The 19,675-nt window shown below is 42.0% G+C and overlaps 2 protein-coding genes across 6 annotated transcripts in view; one reads left to right on the top strand and one right to left on the bottom strand.

Annotated features, from left to right (window-relative positions):
- The window catches only part of ATG2B (autophagy related 2B), a 45,658-nt gene extending 34,209 nt beyond the window's left edge, over positions 1-11,449 (bottom strand). For 2 of the 3 annotated variants that reach the window (XM_081171900.1, XM_081171901.1), the window contains exons 1-6: positions 10,884-11,448; positions 6,072-6,234; positions 5,571-5,723; positions 4,866-4,968; positions 4,026-4,188; positions 2,849-3,028 (exon numbers count right to left, since the gene is read on the bottom strand). In XM_081171900.1, coding sequence (XP_081028026.1) covers positions 2,849-3,028; positions 4,026-4,188; positions 4,866-4,968; positions 5,571-5,723; positions 6,072-6,234; positions 10,884-11,045 — 924 coding nt within the window. In that variant the 5' untranslated portion in view covers positions 11,046-11,448. Of the gene's footprint in view, positions 1-2,848; positions 3,029-4,025; positions 4,189-4,865; positions 4,969-5,570; positions 5,724-6,071; positions 6,235-10,883 lie in introns of all 3 variants that reach the window. The other variant, XM_081171902.1, reaches the window with a different exon arrangement.
- Positions 11,450-12,525: 1,076 nt separating this feature from the next.
- Positions 12,526-19,606, top strand: GSKIP (GSK3B interacting protein). Of its 3 annotated transcripts, none has more exons than XM_081185776.1 (3): positions 12,526-12,681; positions 15,743-16,001; positions 17,847-19,606. In XM_081185776.1, the coding sequence occupies exons 2-3, from the start codon at positions 15,744-15,746 to the stop codon at positions 18,006-18,008; spliced, it is 420 nt and encodes a 139-aa protein (XP_081041902.1). In that variant the 5' UTR covers positions 12,526-12,681; position 15,743; the 3' UTR covers positions 18,009-19,606. The 3 variants fall into 3 exon arrangements, with proteins under 3 accessions (XP_081041902.1, XP_081041903.1, XP_081041901.1); XM_081185777.1 differs by having other exon boundaries at positions 12,535-12,677; XM_081185775.1 differs by lacking the exon at positions 12,526-12,681 and adding an exon at positions 13,501-13,684.
- Positions 19,607-19,675: the final 69 nt, after the last annotated feature.

Below are 19,675 nucleotides of genomic sequence, written 5' to 3'. Positions count from 1 at the left end.
TTTCAACATTGGACTGGACACATGTGAGACCTCTTCCCAGATCCTTGCCTATTACCACAAAAAGGGAGCCTGAAAGGCCAATTCACACTGTAAGTTTTTAAATTCATCTCTTTTAAATGTTTACAACCTGCTATACAGAAACAACACACGAAACAGGCTAGCCATACAATCATTAGTAATGAAATTAAAAACACAACTTTCAAAATAAACAAAGGCAGAATACTGGACTAACCCTGGTAGCTAAGATGGCACTGACAATGTTACAAAATGTACTGGACATGCTGAAAAGGCCTGGACTTTCAGTTCAACAGTAAAATATGCTCTATTTTACAATAGCATTGCAGCAGTTCCCAATTGCTGGCATATAAAACTTTTGGCAGTTGCAGTATATGTAAGTTGCCAGACATAGCACAAAATTGTATGAAGATGCTCAGAGGCAAACCATTGTTTCCTCTTTAGCTTTAGAATTCCATCTCTCATTCCCACTCTGTAGAAATCAGAACATATTCTAATACCAATAGACTTTTTACAATAAAACCAAACAATATTCTGGGTCTTTATGATAGGATAAATTCTCTGTCTCTCTTTTTCCTTTGACCCAGTAATTTCTTCTTTTACTGCCTGCTCCTGCGACAGATGCCACTGCCAGCATATCCTGCCAAAAGGAAGCCTAAAAGAAGCTCTAAAAAGTAACCAATTCCTTCCAAATGGCTTCCAAAACATTTCATCTCACCATCTTTAAGCAACAGGGATCACTTAACTGAGTGTATCTTAGAGACAGCACTAGTTGTCTGTGAGCAGCAATTCCTTAAAGAATTGCTTATGTTTACATCAGAAGCCTTATCACTTTCCTGTTACATGTAGACTTATGTAATGATGCTTTCTTGTTTTGGTTGATTTACACGATGAGCTAAATCCTGACTTGTCTGTTCATCCAAACCTAATCAAGTTCATTATAATTGGTTAGGAGCAAAAATACTTCATGATCTATACTGTGCTTTGACACTGGTTTATGAATCTTGGCTTGCACTAACTGTGGTTTGTTATTATGCCTGAACTCTGCATCCAAATTTAATCCTATTTATTTACTCATTTATTTCTCACCTTTCCTCCAAAGAGGACAAGGTGGTGTATATGGTTCTCTCCCTTTCCATTTTATCCTCATAACAGCCCTGTGAGGAACATTAGACTGAGAGATGGTGACTGGACAAGGTCACCAAGTAAGCTTCATGACTGTGTGGGGAATTGAACTCTGCCTGGCTACAGAAATGGAATGTGAGAGAGATGAGAAAATCAAACCCATCACATGGCTAAGAGATTCTTCCTGGGTTACATTTCCCCAACGGCCTCTTCACTCACAAGCTCTCTCTCTGCATCTTAGCTGCCTAGTTCCACAGTAGCCTTCTGAGGAAATTATTCTTATTTCTCTTAAAGGATGAAGGGCACTTTCTCCCAATTCTAATGATATATATATTAACGGGGGGTTTCCCTCTCTCTTAGCAAGCTGTTATCAGCAGTTCAACAGAGACAGTTACAGTTTCATCTAAAAGTTTCCCCTAAACACCAATGCCAACCCCATGCCCATTTCCCACTAAAGTATTTTTGCAGCAACCCGTCTACCTCCTTTTAGATCCCAAGGACTCCAGTTATTGTTTTTCTGCTTGCTCACCAGTAATTTGACTACTGAAAAAAATGAACCATCATTGAAAGAGCAGGCACAAAATGAAGGAATTTTGTTCAGGACTGTTGGAGGGAAAGGACTAATACAAAAAGCTAGCAATCCTTCATAGGGAGGTACCTAGGAATGGGGAAGAGAGGGTCATTTTTTGACTTTGTTTTGGCTCAGGGTCATGCTGCAAGCCACTGAGGATTTTGGAGGAGATGCGTTTTTTACTTCCCCGCCCTGTTTTTGCAGGTGGCCAACGGTTAGAGAACTGGCGATCCTTTGGACCCCATTAAATACTTTCATATAGCAGCTATCCATTCACAGAGGAAGTGCAGGGTTGGGTGGAAGACAACAAACCACCAAAGGCGACAGCTGTATATTAGGTTTGCTTCAATGTGAGCTGGATTCCAGCCTCTTCAATGTACAAAGTATGACTTAGCTTTCTATCAGAATGCAGCCACTGATGTATTAGGAAATCAAACAAAAACAAAGGTCACAGGGTGAATACAATCTGTGCCTGGCCATCAACTGACTAAAAGGAACATTCAGTAACAGCAGGAGCACCTGCATAAAGAGTGGCAGAGTGTCAGCTTCCAGGTGCCCACACTACAGTTACCTTGCTTCTGTCCTGGGCTGGCCTTTATGCTGAATCCAGGAGAGAGGAAGCAAGAACTAGCATGCAGTAGTTGCTTGCATGCTCTGGAAATTTTCTAGATGCTTATAAATGTCAGTTGTGCAATTGCCTGGAGATCTAAACGTGCCTACCCTTCTCCCTTTTTCAGGCCCACCAAGTTGGCAAGGAGAGTTCAGCTGTGTGCATCAAGGAAAAAGAGGAATAGGGAATAAAGCAAGGTATCACCTCAAGCCTTGGAGTAACACATAACAAGGGGAAAATAAAAAAATTCCTTCCAGTAGCACCTTAAAGACCAACTAAGTTAGTTCTTGGTATGAGCTTTCGTGTGCATGCACACGAAAGCTCATACCAAGAACTAACTTAGTTGGTCTTTAAGGTGCTACTGGAAGGAATTTTTTTATTTTGACTATGGCAGACCAACACGGCTACCTATCTGTAAACATAACAAGGGGGAAACGCATGACTGCAATTTTTGTCTACAACTGAACTCCTGCCCTGGCAATCTGAACACATGTCTTTTACCTGTAATGCATGAAGCTACAACTAACCTTTGCTCCTGGAAGCACTTCATTTTGCTTTAATGTAAGGCTCAGTTCCATCCTTCCAATCAGCTTACATATTTGCACAGGATCAGATGGAGAAACCTCTGGCAAGTTTCTTGCTAATTGTGGGTGTGGTTCATACACAATTTTTGGGTTCCAGCTAGGTGAGAGCTTTGGTTCTGTTGCCTTTAAAAGAAATACAAGGAAAGGCATTAATTCCATAACACAAATTGACTATTTTATACTCTTAAATATGACACCTCATTTTAATGAACATACTGATTGTCAAACTGCACTTGATGAACTCCTAGCATTACTTTGTTACATCTGTATCTTCTTTCCTCTAAAGACCTCCAAGTAGCAATTTTACATTAGCAGCAACTCTTGACTTAGGCTACACTGAAAAATGTTGCTCACTGAGCAGCCTTGACAGACTAGGGATTTGAACCGGAATTCCCACAGACAAGAGAACATTCTAGCCACTAAAATCATGATGGGTATCCTCATTCAGAATTCATTTACTATAAAATTGTAGGGCATAATGTATAAATGGAATTAACCCAATGCTATAAACCTTGCTCAATTTAGCCCTCGCAGAAGCAGAGACATCAAACACTGCAAGGAGCGAAATAAATCTGAGAGTAAAGAACAGCTGGGCATAGGGTCACTTTCTGGGTTCATATGTCCAAGAGATAGCTAGAAGAAATGCATGGAAGCAACTCATCACATAGCAAAATATATTCTAGTAAAGGTAAAGGGACCCCTGACAGTTAAGTCCAGTCACAAACGAATCTGGGGTTGCGGCGCTCATCTCGCTTTACAGGCCGAGGGAGCCGGCGTTTGTCCGCTTCCACAGACAGTTTTTCTGGGTCATGTGGCCAGAATGACTAAGCTGCGTCTGGCAAAGCCAGAGCAGAGCACAGAAACGCCGTTTACCTTCCCATCGGAGCAGTACCTATTTATCTACTTGCACTGTGTGCTTTCGAACTGCTAGGTTGGCAGGAGCTGGGACAGAGCAACGGAAGCTGACCCCGTCGCGGGGCCTCAAATTGCCGACCTTCCGATCGGCAAGTCCAAGCAGCACAGTGGTTTAAACCACAGCGCCACCCATGTCCCTTAAAATATATTCTACGTTTCATTAACTATACATATGCATATATGTAGATTTTTTATTTTTTTTTACCAATTGTGTAGCTGAACACACTGGAGAGGATTTTGCTGATGCCAGAAATTCATCCCAGAAGAAAGAAACACCTGTGAGGTGTAACAATTTGTGAGCAAAAGCTGTGGGCTGATGCACATTAATTCCAGAGCATTCATCGGCGGTTTCATCGTAGTACATCGTTCTAGAAGGGTGGAAATAAAATAATGAAATACTTCTACAGTCATGTTGGACAGCGTTCCATTCTTGGTTTTCTTAAAAGAGGCACTAGTAAATCTAGAAGATTACTTTTCAATAATTTGGTTGCTGTTTACTTCAATTATTCAAAAGTAAATTTTTAATTTTAAAATCCACAGTGAGAGTATGTACAGCATGATCCCAAGCCTGTTTACTTAAAAACAGGTTCACTGAGCCTTGCTCTCTAATTGGAATTGCGTCTTAAAATCTATTGTAGCACCGTGACCCAAGCAGTCAGCACCCCCCATGGAGAATTGAGTGCTGGAAACCTATTTCACTCGTGCTGTAGGTATTGTCCATTCAGAACCTGATCTGATGTGCACCCAAAAGCCCATTTCTTCACATGCATTCCCCAGTAGCAGCTCCTCATTTATGAAATGCCCTCCCTGGTGAGGTTACAAACATTCCTGTTCACCCACATATTTGGTGGCTGAAATATACTGCTCCTAGCAACCATGAATCAGGAGACTTGGCCGTTTTAAAATGCTTTACTGTTCCCCAGCTTAGACTCCTTGGGGAGAAAAGGCCAGACAGATATCAAATAAATAAAAAAATAAAACGAATTCTCACACACAAGGACAAGATAACATTCTAAACTCTACTTAGAAGAACAATACTACTTACTTTTCAATGCGGATTTCAAGTGCTGTCCCACTTTTTGAGTTATCTGGCACATGTTCAATTCGCAGAACAGTGTCTAAAAAGGTGACTTTCACTCTCCTTAAAACTATAGTGAAGAAAGCAAAATGGAGGGGGACGTGTCACTTAGAAACATGAATATAAAATATGATTTCAGCTATGCAGATATCTGTTGGCTATACCAATAAAGAGAAATTAACATAAAATACTATGAGCCCTCTTACCCTCCTCACGTATGCAAAAAATTATGTAGAAGGAGCAGCTGGTATGTGCAGCCCTGAAACTACCCAGCTCTTCTTTTCCTCCCCAGGATAGGAGTAACTTGGGACTATGGTGCTGGGAAGAGAAAGAACTCTGAAACATTGCAGGGAACACACAAGCTGGTTTTCCTTTTTAGATAATGACTGATGCATTTTGGTCCATGCATGCAGACTTGGGGGAAGAGGGTTCACTTCCCCCAAGCAATTTCCACTGTGGACACAGCAAGATTTGCATATTGGTACATCATGGCCCAAATTTGAAAGCTGACTACTGTTACCATCAAACAGGGAGCTTCTTCTAACCTGAGCAAACTGCTAGGTTTTACACATGAAATACATTATCAAGGTCAACTCAGTTGGCAAAAGATCTCTCAGCTTTACGTAGCGCATCTTGATATAGTGCTTTGTAAGCTCAAAGAGTCCATCGTACCTGTTTCAATTGTTTCAGCAAACTTTTCAAGCCCTTCAAAAGGCTGGGAACCTTCTCCTTGTTCATCTGTCAGTTTCTGGCTAAGACATTCTTTTGCAAGCTGCATACTACTAGTCATGAAGCTTGACCAATACATGGGCTCTGAACCAGAAGCTGGAAAAGAAGAGATAAGCCTCAGGTGCTTTGTCATAAATGGCCTTCAGTAAATGTTCAACCATAACCAAAGCACACGCATACAGGGATAAATTAGAAGCCCAGCTTCTGTATACAAGAATGAGAAATTCTGTGAATGGTACCTCTGAGCTGTGGGCGACACTCACAACAGAAGTATCAGCCTCCCCAGGAAGAAAGTAGTATCTGCTTCTCTATAATGTGCTGAAGTTGGGGGTCACCCTGCTGCTTTGGAGAAATCAGTACTCACTGTGGGATGTCCCAATAGTCCACTATTCAGAAAATTAAATAGGCATAACTTGTTTTCGTCAATGATCCTTCTTAACTTACTTAGTCGGGGTCTTGGCTTGAAGACCATCTCTAAGCCCTTCACTTCAAGCGCACAATTATCTTGAAGTAATGAACCCCAGGGCACAGAAAGAGAAATTGACTGAATAAATCCCTCAGTGACTTCCAGAGGAGCATCTGCTGATTCAAGAATCTCATTAAGACTCTGAAACAAAGAGAAAAAAGAATCAAGAATTGCTTTGCATATTACATAAGCAGCATATGATCAATTTTTGTTGATGCCCATGACATTTTATATCAAAAATAATGTAAGTTCCCTTCAGTATTAAATACTAAAGTGAATTGTGGACCCGTGGTTTTGGTGAAAATGGGTTATATGTCATATATATATTTGTGTGTTTGTGTGTGTGTGTGTGTGTGTGTGTGAGAGAGAGAGAGAGAGAGAGAGAGAGAGAGAGAGGGAGAGAGAAGGAATGTATTTTGAGTAATTAATGTGCATAATAACTGGCCAATGTGCATATTCCCCAGGCCTCATGGGAAAGGTGCATATAAGCCTTCCATGAACTGCACACATTTCCCGGTCACTATACATAATCCCCAACAAGCCTTAGGGGAAGTGCATATCTCAGATGAACTTTGTACATTCTCCAGCCATTATGCATAATCCACAACAGGTTTGGGGGCATGTACATACCTTGGCTGCATTTTGTACATTCTCTGGCAATATGCACATTCTCCAGTCAGTATGCATACTCTCCAGGAAACACTACCTTTTCCCTATTTCTTGTTCAGAAGTGTGCAATCTGCACTCCCCAGGTTACTTCTGGCAGTTTTCTCCCATCTTTTCCTTCATCTGCATTCAAGTTATCACCTCAACTATTTCATCACTCCAAACTCCCTGAAATACCATGCTGCCAATTTATCCCTAGTCAGTGTAAAAGGACACCTGGAAGCAATGATATTTACACATGCAGTTGTCTTATTGCAGAGACACCAGGAAATCATCCAAAACCATAAGCCTCCCCAAGAGGACCAACTGAATTGCCCCCCACCAAGCATTAAGAGCTTCTAACAGCCTCAACTTTACCAGTAGTAATCTAGATCTATGGCATCAGACTGGGCATACACACAGCTACATGTGTTGGGTCCAAAATGTTTTGGGATAGCCTCATGGCAGCCATTAAGGCTTGAACTGCTCCCCTGTGGATGCTGGAATCTCCCAAGACCTAAAAATTTTGGAGTCAAGTCCAAGACCACCTCTACCAATCAGAAAAGTTATGTTAGTAAGCGGGGTAGATAGACAATACAAAGTAACAGAATTCAAATATCTATCCAGAGAACACAGAAAGAGAGGGTGCTACCCTGATAAACTCTCAGAAATCTGGCTCCCCAGCTATCAAGTCTATACTGATGCCAAATTGCAAACCCACTTGGGCACTGCTGGGGGAGACTGAGACCAATATCACGTCCCTCAACCAAACAACACTGATAAAGGTAGGAACATCCTCCATATGACAATGATGGCACTTCACTAAACTATACTGACTACAGATCTGCTAATAGGTAAACCACAGAACCTTTAAGTGTTGAAAGATTGGAATGAGTTTTGGGCTCAATAGCATCCTCGCCGAAATATGCTTGCATTAATAAAGTTCACATTTGAAAACAGGAATGGCTCACCAGATGTTGTTACACTACAACTCCTATCATCCCTGAAGCTTACCCATGCTGGTTGAGCTTCATAGGAGTTGGAGTCCAACAACAGCTGAAGGACCATAAATTACTCACTCCTGCTGCACATGCTATGACAGGGTAGGAATAAGCCAAAAAGCCAAGCTGCTGGCCTCCAGATTTATTTTTTTACTACAATTCCAATCAGCCCCAGCCATGATGTTGAATGGCCAAGGATGATGAGAGTAGTAGGTCAAAATGATCTGAATGCCATCAGGTTGGGGAAAGTTAATGCACAGGTAGCCAAAATGGTCTCCTCCAGCATTCTGCACTATAACTCCATCAGCCCCAGAAAGAATGGCAAACATTCGGGGTTCATGAAAGTTTTAGTCCACAACATCCAGTGGATGTTAGCTACACCAAAATTAAGGGCACTATATATAAATCTGAAGCCTGCTCCTTATCTCACTATACATAAAGTTCCAGAGAGCACTATTAAGTGAGCAGTAATATTATTTAATTCTCATTGACATGGATTATGAACAAACTTGAACACAACTGTCAATATGTACCCATTCAGTTTCACATCTGTATCACAATGCAGAAAAGACTAGATTTTAATTCAATTGTATTTTTCTTTAAAAGGCCTTTCCCATTTAGTGCAGGCTGTAGATTTTCAAGAAAGAAACCAAGTAACATCTGTTAAAATACTGAATAGGGAGGTTCCAGTATGTTGGTTTCCTAAGCACTGCTTTACACTACAGTGGAAAAAATGCTCAAGAGACAACCTATTGTTGGCTGATCCTACCAATGATCTCTTTGAGTAATCTGGGTCAAATGTGATCACAATGAATAAACCTCAAATATCTACAACCAAGTGTGCCACATAATCCCCATACATTCCAGAAGACAAAACAAAACAATGGGTACACCTGGAGAGAGACATAATCAAAAATACCCCCACCACAGCATACCAATTCCAGGACTGTAGCATTCAGGTGCAGCTCTCTATTATCACAATGAAATTATCCAGCTAAACTATCACAGCAGACATGACAGACAGTAACTGTAGAGAAACAGACAGAGATGCCCCAGATATGGAAGGTAACCGGTGATTCACATGCCTCTACTTCAGTGTGGGGGTTCCTCACAGTTGGGGGATGACTTCTGGTTCTTAAAACTTTATGAGATGCATTTATACATTATAAAGAGAAACATTTGTACTATTTAGAAAACAGTAGGCATGCAAAATAGTCAACTCAAAACTGAAGAATCAGCATATTTAAAAGGCAGTTACTAATTTACTTATTCTTTCTAGCATAGCTTGCTGAAGGGAGCAAAGGTCCTGGGGTGTCCACTAGAGGATATTTACGGTAAATCAAAACATTCAAAGCCTACCTACTGGCTATAAAAACTGAACTGTGCCACAGGGTCATATGAGAACAACCTTTATGCTTATGAAGTCAGTTACATCCAAACTCGAACTGCTTACACAAATGCTGGACATACCATATAAAAATTGTTTTCAGGATTCACAGCTAGCCAGTGTTTTTAAAACGTATGAACATAGAAAAATAGAACATCATAAAATTAAACATCTTCAAATGGTAAAGAAAAAAATGTTTTAAATTGGTCTCCAGATCACCTGGAGAGAAACAGAGCAGGCTACACCCCCCCCCCAAAAAACACATATATTTATACAAAAAAAATCCTTCCAGTAGCACCTTAGAGACCAACTAAGTTTGTTATTGGTATGCTTTCGTGTGCATGCACTCTAAGGTGCTACTGGAAGGAATTTTTTTATTCTCTTTATTTTATTTTATTTCGACTACGAAAACTGAGTTGACCAATACCAAGTTGAAAGCAACCACATAACCAAAATAATGTGCTTCCTGACACTTCAGTGCAGTAGACAAGCTAGTTTGTACAAATAGCACTCCATACCCCAATAGCCACTTAGCTGGAAGTTAATCGCCGACATACGGACCCGAAATTTCTATAGTGTCAATGAATTAGCAACTTTAAGATTATGAGCATGTTTAAGATTACAGACTGAATAAGACACCTGTCTCCTTTTCCCTTCTATCTTCTGATTTTCCCTTTCCCTCAAAAAAAAAATCTGATCAAAGCCCTCCATGTGTTGTTTAACTCCCATAAGCTCCAGCAAGCATGGCCAATGGGCAGGGCTGATGAGATCTGACATGCAACAACATCCAGAGGACATCAGGATGGGGAATGCTGCCGCAGACGATGTATTCACTTCAATGGGAATTTCATTATTGTTATTGGAGTGGGCAGGGAGAAGCATTTAGGTTACAAGTCCAAGTGCTTGGAAGTGAAATGCAGTGTTCACAGAGTAAAAAAGATGACTGCTTGTCAACTTTGGATCACCCCAAACCCTCATGCATTGAAAATTGCTCAATTATTGCAGCAGTAACTGTGACAGAATCAGGATACAGGAAGTTTAAACAGTTGGCTAGGGCATGTCTGTCAAAGTGAAAAGACAGCTCTTGACACTTGACAGATAGCAAGCTCCTCAGAGGGGAAGTATGAGGGGTAGGCAGGAGATGTTATGCCATGGGGGGGGGGGAGCTAATTCTATTCCAGGTTGCATCATCAGAAGTATAGCGTCCAGATCCACTCTATGCTGCTTTACTCAGGCCACACTTGGCAGTACTGTGTCCAGTTCTGGGCACCACAATTTAAGAATGATATTGACAAGCTGGGATGTGTGCAGAGGAGGATGATCAAGGGTCTGGAAGCCAAGCCTTACAAGGCACACAACTGAGGGAGCTGGGCATGTTTAGTCAGGTTAAGAGAGGAGATATGATAGCCATCTTCAAATATCTCAAGAGCTGACGCATGGAAGACGGAGCAAGCTTCTTTTCTCCTGCTCTGGAGGGTGGGACTTGAACCAACGGATTCAAGATACGAGAAAGGAGATTCCGACTAGACATATGGAAAAACTTTCTGACAGGAAGAGCTGTTGGGCAGTGGAACAGACTCCCACGAGAGGTGGTGGGCTCTCCTTTGGAGGTTTTTAAGCAGAGGTTGGGTGGCCACCTGTCATGGATGCTTTAGCCGAGATTCCTGCATTGCAGGTGGTCGGACCAGGTGACCCTCGGGGTCCCTTCCAACTCCACGACCCTACTGCTCCTAAGAGACGCGTGAAGCACCACTTACCCACTTGTCTAGGGGCACCTGTGCCAAGGAGCCTGTGCCTTGGTAGAGGTCCAGGGTGAGCTGCTCCAAGCTGAGCTTCTCCTGGAGGAAGTGGCCCAGGTACCTCTGCAGCAGGTACCTGCAGGCCCTCTTCTTGATGGACTCCGAGAAGGGCCAAGGCATGGCGGCTGCGATCCACGGGCTGGCAGGCGAGGGGACGGAGCTGCGGGGTCCGCAGGGAAAGGAGCCACCGGCTGGGCGAAGACGAGGAAGGGGCTGCCCTCCTCCGAAAAGAAAAGGCTGGTTATGAGGGCTGGGAAGAATGAGGGGAGGCCCGGCCCGCGGTGAGCCAGGCTCCTCTCCCCACAATTCCTATTCAGCGCCGTCCAGGAAAGCGGCAAGTCCTGAGGGAATTCCCGCGCGGACGATAACAAGAGCCTCCATCGCCGCCACCGCCTCCTCACGCAGCACTAGCAGCCGCAGCCGCCATCTTGTCAGCGCAACCCCGCCTTCCCGAGTGAGGGAGGGAAGGGGCGGGGCTTACGGCGGCACAACAGCCACGAGGGTCTCTTTCCCTTCTCATTCGCTGCCCTCACAGTCTCCTCCGACTGAGCTCGTAGCGGGGCCCGCTTCTCGCCCCGCCCACTCGCACTCCGCCTCCCTATCAGCGCGCTTGGCTGGTTGTTGTGCTCATTTGGCCCCGCCCACGGGACTGTAACTACGCTCGGCTGGACGTCCCTCCCACGGGAGAGCGTCGTCATCCGTCCCGGCGCTGGGGGGACGGAAACGTTGGGGAGGGCGGGGCGAAGGAGGCGGAAATGACACGAGGGTTTCCTCCTCTGAGCGAAGTTGGGGAGCCCTCGCGTGGGTCGCCCAACCTTTCTGCATAAAAACATTTCCGCATATCATTACATTCTGCTTGTCTCGCTGTGTGGCTTTTTTGTGGTTTAAAATAGCTTTTTCAGACTTTTATCATTAAATCATGTAATTAAAACAGCAGTAACTTAAATAACGTGCTATCATTACCATCATCAATATTTATTTGCCGCCTAACACAAAACTTATCCATGGGGCTTACATGCACAATAAAAAGTAATGAAATATAACAATACAACAATATCCATCGCCCTTCACATACACACGCAGAAGCATCGGTGTTATTATAATTCCTCAAAAACCCTGAATCTGGCGGAAGATTTCAGAAGATGAACTCTGGGTCCAGTCAAATTCAAGTTGGGAGAGCCATGCCATTAGCTCTACATCGGGATCCTCTGCCCTGTGGATCCCGCTGCTTGAGGCAGTCGCCTCAATTTGTCTAATGCTTGGGCCGGGTCCTGCCTGTGTGAAACGTGCAAGCAGCAGAAGAGCACTTCTGAAGTTTCCAGCAACCGGCATTCAGAAGCATCAGCGTATGTTGCAATGAGAAACACTTGTTTATTTGATCTCTGTAAAAGAGCAACAGTAAATGCGAGGGTTCCCCTGCTCCTCCGCCAACTCCCCCTACGGCTGTGCGTCGCTCCGCAAGCTCAGTCGAGAGCCGGAAGTGTCAGTATGGCTTTCCACCGAGTCTCTCGGCGCTTTTGCCCAGGCGCCTGTCCCGCCAATCGTGGGCGGGGCCTCGGCACGTGACTGGGGAGAGAAAAGGTCGCGAGCGGGAGGAGGGAAAAGAGAGCGAGAGGGGTCGGGCGCAAAACAGCTGAGAGAGGGAGGAACAGGGCTGGCTGCTCAGCTTCTCGTCTCGCGAGAACTTAAGGACGGGATAGAGCGGCTCGCGGGTGGCGAAGAGCCGGAGAGTAGGGACGGGATGGAGTAGGGGCAGGTACGTCGTCGGCGTCCGTTGTTTCTCTCTCTTCCGTTTGTTAGACTGGCAGGTGGAGCTGTGTGCGCGTGCCTCGGGTTGTGTGGAAGAAAAGCTTCTGAAAGACTCGCGGGGGGGGGGGCTGGGTGAAGGTTGCCAACTGACCCCCATACCAGCCTGTGCCTGTGCCTGTCAGGCGACAAGCTTACTAAGGCGCAATAATAATAATAATAATAATAATAATAATAATAATAATAATAATAATAATAATAATAATAATAATAATAATAATTAATAATAATTAATAAAAACCAGCAGCGGGCGAAGTTCTTCTCCTCGTGGAAGTGAGCACGGTCCCCTTCCTTCTGTTTAAAAGAGGCCGGCTGGGAAATTGGCAGCCCTTCCCCTCTCGGAACCATGGCCTGCTCTTGTTTAACGGGGACGTGCTTCTCTGCATGTCGTGGGATTGCGGCATCCTCACGTGTAGGGAAGGGAAGGAGGGAGGGAAGCAAGCAAGCAAGCAGCGCGTGGGTGTTTTGAGAGGGCCGGCGAATCCTGGGTCTTGAATTTCTTTTTGGACAGTTCTGTGGGTGGGGGAGTAGGAGCCAACTCCGAAGGGCTGAAGTCCCTTCGGTCCCTCCCAATAAAATATTTGAGGGGGGTGCACTCCCCACCCCAAAGTTGATAGGCATTGCCATTCGAATTGCCACATCTTGTGATCTGTTGTGTGGTGCTTCCCTGTCCCCCCACCCAATATTTTATTTAAGTTGGCACCCCTGGGTGGGTGCTTGCCTGAACCCGCGAGAGTTGGTCCTGTTCCTGTGTACGGTCACTTAGGCAACTCATCAGGCATAAACTTAAACAAAAATAAATTCTGTTTTGAAATGCGGGTGGGCGGGCAGGAGATGTATGTCTACAGGGTAAAGCTGGAGAGGAGGTGGAATGGATTGTACAAGGAATCTTCATCATCATTTATTTATACGCCACCCGAATCAGATGTCTGTCTTATCCAGCCTAAGAAACGGTATGGCTAACAACATCTAGTGATTTTTTTGTGTGCGGGGGAGATGTTTCTGACATGCATAGGTGGAAATGCAGACTGATGGTAGAAGATAATTTTGAGCAGGAGGAACAGGTACTGAGTAGTGAGTTGGCAAATCAGCTTTCTCAGAATCAAAACGGGTACCAAGATGTTCCTTTCTTCAAGTAATGTTCCATTATGCTTTCTGGAGTGATGGTGGTTTGTAACTACCAATGCCTGGCAGAGTGACCCTAGCTGAAGAGGAGGGGGGAAAGCAAGGAGAAAGGGTATGGAGTTTAGTGGTACTGCAGAGATGTGTGAAATGGTGTAAGGCAGAAAGGGGAGAATTATAGCATGCATCAATGGCGCTGAGCATGACAGAGTGCAGAACTTCTGGGACTTTTGCTTTCATTTTAGGCAAAATGGCTAACAGAGATGTGTATTCATCTTCTAAGTTTTAAAAAAGTCGGTTTCTAGACCAAGGTATTGCAGGTTGTCAATACTGTTTGGATCAAAACCTTTTTCCTGCTGACATTGCTATACATTATATTTATTATGTGAAAGGCATCCCAGAGGCAGAGGGTGATGATAATATTATTCTAACTTCTTAAGGTGCACATTGAAATCACAGAATTTTTTATATAAAGAAAGCTAAATTGGCCTTTAAGAAGTACTAAGCATTATGCATTTGTATTAACTACTGTAATGCAGGCTGCAGGGGGCTGTAGCTAGTGCAGAATGCACCTGCTAGGCTGGTAAGTGGGGTAGCTCAATGGGACCATGTGTCACCGGTCCTGAAAGCTCTGCACTGGTCAAATTCAAGATGTTAGTACTAGCATCTAAAGCTCCTAATGGCTTGGAATCCAAGTATCTAAAAGAGCACCATCCTCATTATCAATAATCTTGCATTCTGTGATCTGCAAGTGATGGGTATCAGTTGTGATAGGCCTTTTCAGTGTTGGATCCTCTTCATCATAGCAAGATGCTTCTTTCTCCCCCATTACTCTGACTTTCAGGGGAAAAATTAAAAATGTTTCAGTTTGCCCAGACATTTGATGGCTGAAAGACACTATTCTGGCAACCCTTAGATCACTGGCTGAGAATGCTTTTAAACCGTTTTTAGGTTTTTTAAAGTTTTTTTATCATTGCTGTGTCTGCTGTCCTGGACTATTTCTGGAGGAACAGCAGAATACAAATTGAATAAATGAATAAAATAAATTTCACTTTTCTGTTACCTAGCCCATTTTAATGATTGCTTGTGTTAATCCACATCTTATTAACACAAATCTACATAGGTGGGATTTACACACATAATTTACACTAAATATCATTTGAAAAAATGGATTTTCGTGGTGTCACTAGTATCAGCAGCTGAGTGTGTCATTTACCAGGAACAGATAATTTTTCAGTGTTTGCATTTCTGCTATGGCACTCCCTCCCCATTGAGATCCAATAGGTCCCCAAATGAAGCATTTAAAATGATGTCTGAAAAGTTTTCTTTTCCCACTAGGACTTCTCGACTATGGAGTTTGCTGGTTTTAATTATATTAGCTTGAAGAATTACGGTATATTGCAATTCGGTATTTTGTTACAAACTACTTTGCAGCCCTTTGGTTAAAGAAGAAAAACAGAGTATAAGTAAAATGACAGCTGCATGAAATGCAGTGTTAGCCATTTGGACTTCTTAGGCCTGATAGTTGATTTGGATTATTAATAATGTATTTAAAGAACCCATGTTTTTTAGGGGTCTGTATGCTGATCTTCTAGATATATCTTGGAATTCCAGAATCCCATTGTCATTGCTGTGTTGTAGAATCTTTTACCTTGCATTTTTTTTAAAAAGCCTGATATGCAGAAGTTTCAGTGCCTTCACTTGGTAATGGTGGGGGTTTGTATTTTTATTTTTTTATATTGATATGCTACATTAGTGGGTTGCTATTCATAACAATTGACTGATGATTAAAACACAACAAACTTAAACTCCCAGTGTGTATGAGCATTTGTCTTGCTGAGCATAGTTCTGAATATATTTTTATTTTAAAAATTGTGTTGTGTGTGCAGAATGGAGATGGACTGCAATCCCATGGACCTATCCAATAACACAGGGGTTGAAGACAATTCTGAATTCAAGGATTTTGAAGGAACAGACGTGAAGGACATGAGATTAGAAGCGGAAGCTGTTGTGAATGATGTGTTGTTTGCTGTGAGCAACATGTTTGTCTCTAAAAGCCTCCCAGGCGCAGAAGATGTGGCGTACATCAACGTGGAAACTAGGGAAAGGAACAGATATTGCCTAGAGCTCACAGAAGCGGGACTTAGGGTAATTCATCCTTTTGCGAAGATTAGTTATAAAAGAAATGTTAGCCAAAGGCTATTTAGTAATCTACTTTCTCACAAAAGCAGCCCTCTTCAATTTTTATTTTTTGTACCGAGTGTTTCAGAATGTTTATATTTATATAGAAGATGCTAACAAACCTACTATAACAACAACAACAATGAATTACTTGCCCATCTGACTGGGTTTCCCCAGCTACTCTGGGCATCTTCCAGCAGAATGTAAAGAACATACAGTGCTATTTCTAATTAAGAGAAAAGATGTTTGGAGTTACCAGTTTTGACCCTCTAGTCTTCTGCAATAGGGTTTCTATACAGTTTCTTTTTTAAACTTTGCGGGGATCCTGACTGGCAGAAATGCATCAGATAAGGTGTTCCATGTCACTTGGTTCATGGTAGGAAGGCCCTAAATCTTGAATTTCTGATTACTAGGCAGCTTTTTTGTCCCAGATGCCTTTTCACTAAAAGGTGCTATCTATCGTTTGCCTAAATAAAACTTCCGTTTTCTTTTCATGATTAATGCATTGAAAGATTCTGCATTTAATACTTTACTTGATCTTTTAATTATGGATAACAGTCTTTCAACATATAATTATATTGGAAGGGAAAATATTAGCAGGTGCAACTTGTGATGTCATGGTTCTGCAAGGAGCATGGGCATCTGCATCTGCCAGAATACTTTTAAATGTACATGAACTTCCATGTTGAAAGCTATCCATCCATGAATTAAAGCAGGGGTGGTGAAATTGTGGCCCTGCAGATGTTGGTCTTCCAACACCATCAGGCCCTGACAACATAGCCAAAGACTGTACTCCAGCAGCATCTAGAGGACCACAGGAGGTAACCATCCTTGATTAAAGAAATGAAGTCTTCCTTCTCTGGTGATCCACAGCTTTAAACCATTGCAAACAATGCAAACCAATGACTAATGATCACCCGTGAAAGAAAACACATATTTTCCACACATATCCACCACTGTAGACAGATTTTTCTCCATGAAGGTTTTTATTAGGAATACAACTGAAGTCTTGTCTCTGCCTGTTTGTGTTCAGTAAGTATTAACTGTGAACTGCATGAATTGAACTTGCAGTCATAATACAAGTCTTTTTCCAACTAATCACTCTGTAGTACTATAATCATATACAATTAGTGTGCATCTCAACTGTCATGGTTACTCTAGCTGAAATAACACATATGGAGTTCTTGTTCCTTTTTGACTCAGTTTCCCCCCCAATATTAATATCAAAATAGGGCTGGGAGATGTCAGCTTTTCAACATTGCAATGGATCACCAGCCGAACATCACAGTTAGGTGATACATTGTGATGTTGAAACGGAGGATGGAACAAGCTGTAAGGCGCTAGGGTGAAAACACTGCCACTCCTGCCAAGAGATGTGAGGCAGTTTCACCCCACGGGGCCAGGACCAAGATAGCTTGTTCCTTCTACCAAGCACTGGGGAGTCCCTTTGCCCCCAGTGCCCAGTGGAAGGATTCAGGAGTGGTGGTGGGTTTACTCGTGATATTTCTGTGAAAAGCCATCATCATGCTCTGGCCCTCATTACTGGTCCTGGGCGATATATCAGTATTACTACACCAGTTTTACTAGACAAGTTTTACTCAATAACTTTCAGGTATAATGTATTCAGTACCATTTGTAAATAGTTCTTGGGATTGTACGATCTTGATAAACTTTACAAGGCCCCATAAAAGGGCGACTCACTAGAACAGTTTTTCGCATAACAGCTGGTTTGGTTTCTTTATCAACCTTTTTGTTTGTGTGTGTGCACTTGGACACTTAATTTCTTAAGTATGTTATTTTCTCTTTTTGCAGGTGGTTGGCTATGCTTTCGACCAGGTGGATGACAGCGTACAAAATCCCTATCACGAGACTGTCTACTCTCTGTTGGACTCTGTTAGCCCAGCGTATCGAGAAGCATTTGGAAATGCTTTGCTACAAAGACTAGAGGCTTTGAAAAGTGATGGGCAGTCGTGATTGAATTTGCAATCAAAGTGGGCTTCAATAAAAGTTGCTGCTGGATCTAAATAGTTTGTTCTGAGGCCTGATGGCAGAGGGGGGGGGGGGAATTATTAACCTGAACTCTTTGCTTTCAAAAAATCCCTTGTTCCATGACTTGCAGTGACACCAACTTGTAAACTATGTCCTTGATACTGTTGTTCGGAGTTAGTTACCCAATTTATTTTTAAGGTAACATAGTCACATATATAGTTACTGTTCTTGGTTAAACTTTCCTTTAGATAGTTACAATGTAACACAGTATAGTTTTGGTCTCTGATATTTAACTTTAAAATTCTTCTAACAACTTTTGTATTTGTTCAGTAGTGTGCTTCACAAATAACTTGGTTTTAAGAAAACCAAATATTTGCCATAGCTAATTTAATGAAATGGATTTTGTTTCATTGAAAAGTTTTGTATTTAGCTCAACTTCTTGTATGTGGATTTAGACATTCTCTAGCTCATTCATTAGAGTGGTAAGACGAAACATTAAATAAAACATCTCTTAGGATATGATCCACTAAAACATTAGGCCAGTACTTTTCAGTAACCGAACAACAGTGTGCAGTATTTGGTGTAGTCTTGAGGGTAGCAAGCAGCAATGCTAAACAATAGATATATTGTTGGCATAATGAATGTATTCATCAGCTGAAATACAAATGGGATAAGCACAGTAATGAAAAAATAAAAAGCCACATTCTGCATAAAGCCCAATCCTTCATTGCTTTTGTTAAACTATTAATACTGTGTAAAGAGAACTATTTGCATTGCTTTGAATGTTTACATAATGTACAGTATATCTAAAAGTATTTTTGAATCTTTATTTACTATATTACATGAGTATTTCTGCAAAGCCCCAACTATGCTGTAACTTACAATGGTTCATTGTATTGATTCAAAACCAAAGAAGGAAATTGGTATTTGAATTGGGAGAAGAATAGGTGGTCTTAAGTACAATACTAGTTACCTTCCAGTGCTGTAATCTCAGTATATTTTCTTGGGATAAAGGTGGTTTAAAAAACAACAACCATCCACAAAGCTATAGTAATTGTGCATTGTGATAGATAATACTTAACTGATATTTTAATTCTCAAAGTGAGTGAATTTACACAATCGTCAGCTCCTTGATGGATGTAAATTTATATTTTGCAAACCTGATTCAACATGAGTGATGCTGCTTAACCTTGCTGAGAACCTGGTATAGGAACTGAAGGAGTATCAGCTTAGTTGAAGCATTTATTACAGCTTTGTCTTATTTCAGCTAATTATAAGATAACTAAGAATCTATAGTAAAACCTGTTATGAAACATTGACTGTTTCTTACTGTTTTAAACGCTGAAATGTCTTGCTTTATCCATATATAGAAAATTAGACTAAAATGTGCATTTCATTTTCTAAGAAAACTGGGTACATGTGCACTTACAATCTGGATTTATAGCATGGAAGTTAAGAAAACGAGGAAAATACATGAAGAAAATGTGCTCTGTCCATTTTATCTGTACTTCCTTGAATAAGGCAGAAGCGTTTATTTTAGCAGTTATACGCTTGAAATAAAAGAAGCAAAGTGGTCTGCATAATGAGTTTGCTTTTTAAAATACAGAATAAAATAAAACAGTGGACAGAGGGGTTTTTGGATTTCTGCACTA

Source organism: Podarcis bocagei, assembly GCF_964188305.1.
Source record: "Podarcis bocagei genome assembly, chromosome: 1".
In the NCBI taxonomy this organism is placed as follows: domain Eukaryota; kingdom Metazoa; phylum Chordata; class Lepidosauria; order Squamata; family Lacertidae; genus Podarcis; species Podarcis bocagei.
The sequence above is the reverse complement of the archived record's forward strand: the minus strand, read 5'-3'. Positions and strand labels throughout refer to the sequence as shown.